The 6,314-nt window shown below is 41.6% G+C and overlaps 1 protein-coding gene across 15 annotated transcripts in view; it reads right to left on the bottom strand.

Annotated features, from left to right (window-relative positions):
• Window positions 1-6,314, bottom strand: part of ARFGAP1 (ADP ribosylation factor GTPase activating protein 1) — a 20,297-nt gene extending 13,983 nt beyond the window's left edge. For all 15 annotated transcript variants that reach the window (XM_031057965.1, XM_031057951.1, XM_031057952.1 and 12 more), the window contains exons 1-5: window positions 6,193-6,314; window positions 5,837-5,974; window positions 2,330-2,393; window positions 1,377-1,486; window positions 229-400 (exon numbers count right to left, since the gene is read on the bottom strand). In XM_031057965.1, coding sequence (XP_030913825.1) covers window positions 229-400; window positions 1,377-1,486; window positions 2,330-2,389 — 342 coding nt within the window. In that variant the 5' untranslated portion in view covers window positions 2,390-2,393; window positions 5,837-5,974; window positions 6,193-6,314. The remainder of the gene's footprint in view (window positions 1-228; window positions 401-1,376; window positions 1,487-2,329; window positions 2,394-5,836; window positions 5,975-6,192) is intronic.

Below are 6,314 nucleotides of genomic sequence, written 5' to 3'. Positions count from 1 at the left end.
CCTGGCAGGACAACATTCCTTTTCTCTTCTGACGAATACTTGAGCCATGAACTCATTCAGGTTTACATTAACTCTCCCAGGATTTCACATCTCTCACATTTACCTTTTCAGGAACCACTGCAGAGGTTCAAAAAATTGCAATTTCCCTCCTTTCAAAAGCAAGTGCTTACAAAACACATTGATATTTTCAGATCACGGGGGTGAGAAAACACTTAAAACTGAGCCTACCTGGTCTCTAAACAGAGCTGCAGCTTTGCTGTTGTATTTCTCTTGCATTGTCCAGCATGGATCATAATCATCTTGAGACTCCAAGAACTGTCGGAATTTGCTGTTACCTCCAGCTTTCATTTTCTCCAGCTCAATATCCTTCCACTTGTCCATGGTCACAGAACGCACAAAACTGAAAAGCAGGTTTAAAAAAAATAAAATTTAGATCACAGCTTGTTATAATTTCATGCTGTATCAACAGTGACAGAAAAAAATCTTATTACAACCTATCTCAAAAGTTGAGAGTATAAACATCTTCGAGAACACTCTCGCAGTACAGAAAGACAGATCATCATAAGAAGGTGGGCAGACCCTTACTGAAATAAGCCAAAATCATGTCATTTATTGGCATTTAAAGGAGACAGTCAACAGAAGGCAAGTGACTGAAAAAGCAACTTCCTTCAAAGTCCAGAAATTAATCTAGCCCACTATGTAACAGAAACTTTTCCCATACTTCACTCTGCAATTTTCTTTTTCTGTCTGTTATCATGTATTTTGATGGTTGGACTTGATGATCTTAGACGTCTTTTCCAACCTTGGAAATTCTACGATTCTATGTCCTCATCTCAGAAATTTCATGTTTTCTTCCATGCCACATACAGAACAGTTCAAAGGCTCTTTTCCTATGCAACTTCTACTCACTAATGAGCTTCAAATCACCCCTGGAAAAGCAAAGAATGTACTTCTGAATGGCCTCCTTGCTTTGGTGATTTCCCTCCTGGACTTCCTCTCCTTTCCTCATGTGAGTAACTGTTCCCTGCTCTGACCCTATGGGCTCTCCAGAACCCCAAATAGTTCTTATTCCATAGATCCCCATGTCAGCTGAGCACAGTTCTTGGAAAACAACGAAAACTATCATTTATATTACAAAAAAAAAAAAAAGAAACCTGAACAGAATAAAGCTGTTTTTTAGACTAGTTTTATAAGCAACTAATTACAGACAAGGGACAGAGAGCAAAGCTGACTTTGGAGAGGAGCATGAAGCAAAACTGCCAGTGAAATGCTGGATTCGAGACATCCTATACATTCCAAACCAACACATGCTGTTCAGAGCCATAATGAACCCTGAGGTAATGCAACTCAGTCCATGGTGTGTTGGAAAGGCTGACCTGAGGTGAACTCCCAAGCCTCGGTGTTTTCCTGAGCACTCCAGACAGATCCAAATTCCATAGGTCACACTCACCCACTGGGGGTTAAATGCACCACATTCAAAACAGACCTGTGACAGAAAAACAGTTACTTCCGCAATCTGTCATCACTGTCCACGAGAAGTTTTCACAGCTCAAAAAGGCAAATCATGAGAACATCACACACCAAAAATAATTTCAGAAGGAAGGGTTCTTAGTGTTTGGAAACACCTTTCCTGCTATCATAAACTTCTTTCAGATATTTATTTCTGCTGCTTAGATTATAAAAATTACTGCACCAACTACCAAAAACCAGGGAGGAAATACAGACAAGCAAATGGAAATTACCATGCAAAGAATTAATTTTGATTTCATTTCCATTGCCTTGAAAGAAAGTAACCAAACTGAATTCTTGAGGTTTCCTTGGTAAAATAAAAATGCAATATTTAAAGTTTGGAACATTTTTTCAGTCACACTTCAGTTTGGCAGTAAACGGTAGCAGATCTAAACAGAATTTTTCCTTTAGAAATAGCTTTATTGCTCATACAGTGCAACAACTTCAGTTTTATGATCAGATTCACCACTCAAGATTTAATGTATTGGTATAAATAAAAGTGAATCTTTCTGTGGACTATCATATTTAAGGTATAATCAAGCTACTTGAAATGGACTATTTTAATTTAAGTTGTGCCCCAGACACCACTTGTTGAAAAGACCCCAGGGGTTCCAGCATTACTAGAACTTCTGAAATACTTGTGCCAAATATGCAACAATGCATTGTAATGCATACATGAGATATCCAAATTCCTATGTTAGCATTAGCGAGCCACAGCACAAAGACAACAGCAGCTGTAGCAGACCTCAGTGCACATCTGGAGTAGGTAAAAAGCAAATGCAATTCTACAAAACTGATCTAAAGATCATAATTTCCTCACATTGTTCTCATCTTGTGCTCTGACTTCCTTGAGGACTTTCCTTGTTCTTGGACTTGCCATGATTCTGCAAAGGGAGAAAAAGAAACGAAGTCATGATTAGGGATTTGATGTTGGTAGGATGCTCGGTACCTCACAAGCACAGCCCTGTGACAAAGAGCCTGGAATCTAAACCACTGACTCACAACCAGCTGCAGAGGAAAAACAGACAAACCAAACCACCATAAACCCCATAATCTTTTTTTTTCCATTTACTTTGCACTTTTAGGGTGATTTATCCATCTTAATTTCATCAGTGGAAGGGTGTAATTCAGTCATGGTTGAAAAGTGGTCAGGGGGTGATAAACACAGGAATTCTTCTGTGACACAAGTGGTATCAAAACAAACTCTACTGGCTGCTGCTCCCAGGCCCATCCACTACCCTTCCTGAAAGCACTTCCTAACATCCATGATTTCACTAGATCACATGCACACAGCTCATCAGACCTATGCAAAAAATAGCAGAAACTCTTACACTTCAGAGTGCAGAACATGTTGCTAAAAGAGCCCTTTACTAGATGATACTTGTAATTTTCCAGAAATATTGAGTTTGTTTGTCAACTGAATTCTAAGAAATTAAGGAATTTATTGGGACCTTTTACACAAAATAATATTGTAATTCAACAGGCATGTTTCGCTGGCAGACCACATAATCTCACTCAAATTTTTATGATGCAGAAAACAGGAGGGAGTAGTGTCAAGCTATGGATAAAATACACATTAAGACAAAAAATTTGATTCACACACAGTAAACAGCCTGGAAAAACTCAAAGTACAAAAAGCACTCATGATGTGAAAAACTATAGTGTAGGGTGCAGCATAAGGCTGCAATTTAGAAAAAAAATTAATTCCTATTATCAACTAATAGCATCATATTTAAATTAACTTTAAATAAACAACATCTGTTCTCCCTTTTTATTTCCTCTCTATCTTCTCATTGCTACTCCAGAAAACAAACTTCTAAGGTGTAATAAAAGACAGAAGTCACCAAGCTGACTAGAAACAGCACCAACTACTAAATGTCAAGCTTATTGGCCAGTCAGATACAAAGCATAAAACAGCAGGTTGATATTTTCACCAAACAGTGGTGTGAGAGGCAAAAATGCCTTTATGCAACTGGTTCTCTGTGCTATTTGAATAAATAATCAGAAGTCCTTAGAACATCAAGAAAATTAACAAGCTGACAATAATATTAAAAGGAAAATGATTATTACATACAACAGCCCTAGGGGATGGAGGAAGGATGTATCTTTAATAGATAAAGGAAGGGTGGTTAAAAAGGTAAAATGCTCCAGGTAAGGAAAAATTGCATTTGTATGACTGACATCAAGTTCAACCCCTAAACCAAAGCAGTACAATAAATAGTTCTGTGCATCACCCACTAAGATACCATGACTCAGAAAAGAAAAAGCTCCGTGTTGAACCTACGTATTGCCACTGCTAAAAGCAGAGGGTGTTCGTAGCAGAAGTCACTGCTTTTTATCCAAAGCACTTATTCCTCTGTAAACATCTTGCTGACAAATGCTTAATTCTGTGGAATTTAAGGTGAAGTGTTTCCGCTGATGTTTAGAATGTGCCACTTTTTCAGCCTTAATTACTTTTTATTGGGCAAAACCAGGTAATTGTGATAGAAGTTACTACAAATAGTGGTGAATAAAATCTTCCTGCATCCTGCATTAAAATAAAACTGAGCACAGTTATTTTTATCAATAATCTAATAAAATTGTGTAACTTTAAAAACAGGAGAATGAAAGTGTGTCAAGTGACTCCTCATATAATGAAACACACTTTTTCCAACAGCATTCCAATAACATTTAGCCTTCCTTGACTTACTCATGTGCATGTGAGCAGGGAGGGAGATAGCACTATATGCATTTTCTCATGTTCTAAATAACAATCATAAACACATTTATATGACTCCCAGTCTCTGTCTTCAATTCCACTATCTGTCCCTGGTGAGATAATAGAATTCTTCCTCTGCAGCAGAAAAATTAAGTAAATAACTCTGCAGGAATAGCCAGACAGACAACAGTGTACCCTCTGGGCCCTCCTCTCTGCCATTATTGCTGCTTGCTCTTTGCATGTCAACATCTCTTCCTCAGGAATGAATTTCCCCAGCATCTTCCTGTACGTTACTGACAGCTTCCAAAGCTCCTCTCTTAGGCTGGATGTTCAATCCTCTTACCCCTACCCTTCCTTTATCACTTTTCCTCCCTTTTCACGGGTTTTCAATCAGAATAACCAACAGAGGCAGTCTACATGCAGAGGCCTTCCAGCCACAATGGCAGATGAGCACTGCTGGAGCTGAACAGGAAAACCTCTTCCCACTCCAACTCTGCACATGCCAGGAATTGTCTACAAAGCAGAAAGTTACATCCATCCTCCAACAGCCAATATCCAGCCCCCTTCAGGGCTTATACACAAGTTTCAGATCTCCAGCTCCAAGGTGACAGAGGAAGTGATTGCTTTTGGTTCTGCCATAACTACCTTTTTTTAAACAAAAACTGAAAGACTTTGGCCAACTGCAGTCTGAATACACACCCACCCCACATGCACCAAGTCCCCTGCCCAAATCATGTCTGTCTGGTGGGAAGGCAGAGCTTCACCCACACCACGACAACCAAGAAAAGGAGGAGGTAACTAAAGGCACCAGCTTTTCATCTTGTCCTCCTCCACCAAAACATTTGGAAATAAAGGACAAAATAAAAATGTCCTGTTCTAAGCTTTCTAATAGGTAATATCTTTAGAGATGCCTAGCTTACTTTTAATGATTTTTCTACAAAGCTTTAAGGGTTCAAATTATCATTGATTACCACCAAAAAACTGAGGCCTGGTAACTGACTGGACATATAACCACTGTGCTGGTTAAGTTTCATGACTAAATACCCAAGAAAGAAGCCACCTTAAAGAAATATACACAGTTTTGATCTAGTAGAAATGGACATAAGCAGTGAAGCAAATGTTTAGTTTCCAGAGTAAGTTTCCATTGAAAAATATAAATATTCTTGACTAGGGTTCCAAAGTGGAAAGAGACAGCTTCACACAGATCAATCTCACACTCTTATTTCCCAAGCAATCAGCTCCCAGAGCAAAAACTAGACGTACACCATATGAGTTTTCTGGTTATGAAACTAACCAGAAACTTGCTAAACAATCAAAAAGGCAGAAGTGGACTGGAAGTGGAAATAACACCTAACAGGACTTTGCTCCTCTGATACAGCATCAAATTCAGAGCCAACCTGCAAAGAGCTTTGCAATTCAGCACACGGAGAGTCAGCAGGTGACGTGGCCTGGTGACTTCATGGTCCTGAAGGCTCCCTGCGAGTCCCACCAGTGCGAAAAGGCCACAGAGGCTGAAGAAACCTTTGCAATCTCACACTGCGCCCATCTCCGTGGAGCTGGCACGGTTCTCCTTCGCAAATACATCAAAGACCGGTGCATACTTTTAAAGCCGAGAGGTTTTACACTCACCCGCCTCACCCAGAGCCTCGCAGGGCCGAGAGAAGGGCGATTCCTTCGGGCACACCTGCGCTACCCGGATCCCAGCGGCGTCCTGCAGCCTCTCTCAGAACATGGCCGGGTTCCGCCGAGCCCTCCGGCCTCTGCTTTCTAGGCAAGAAAATAACGCAGAAATAGCTGAAATAGCAGGCAGGGTGATGCCTCCTGCCCGTCACGCCAGCCTGGCACCCGCACCTCGCCCGCCCTCGGCACCGTCCTGTGTGACAGTGCGGGGGCCGGGCCTGAGCGCCGCCACCTCAGCGCTGCGCTGGGGAACACGGGCGGCCCCGGCACGGCGAGCCCCGGCGCGGGGAGCCACGGGGACGCACCACGATCCTGAGCAATACTGTTGCCCCTGTCTCGGTCCCGGTCCTGATCCCGGTGCCAGTCCTGATCCCGGTGCCAGTCCTGAACCCGCTGCCGATCCCAAACCCGGCCGCGGCCCGGTCCC

This window comes from Geospiza fortis, unplaced genomic scaffold (assembly GCF_000277835.1).
Source record: "Geospiza fortis unplaced genomic scaffold, GeoFor_1.0 scaffold188, whole genome shotgun sequence".
Classification (NCBI taxonomy): domain Eukaryota; kingdom Metazoa; phylum Chordata; class Aves; order Passeriformes; family Thraupidae; genus Geospiza; species Geospiza fortis.
The sequence above is the reverse complement of the archived record's forward strand: the minus strand, read 5'-3'. Positions and strand labels throughout refer to the sequence as shown.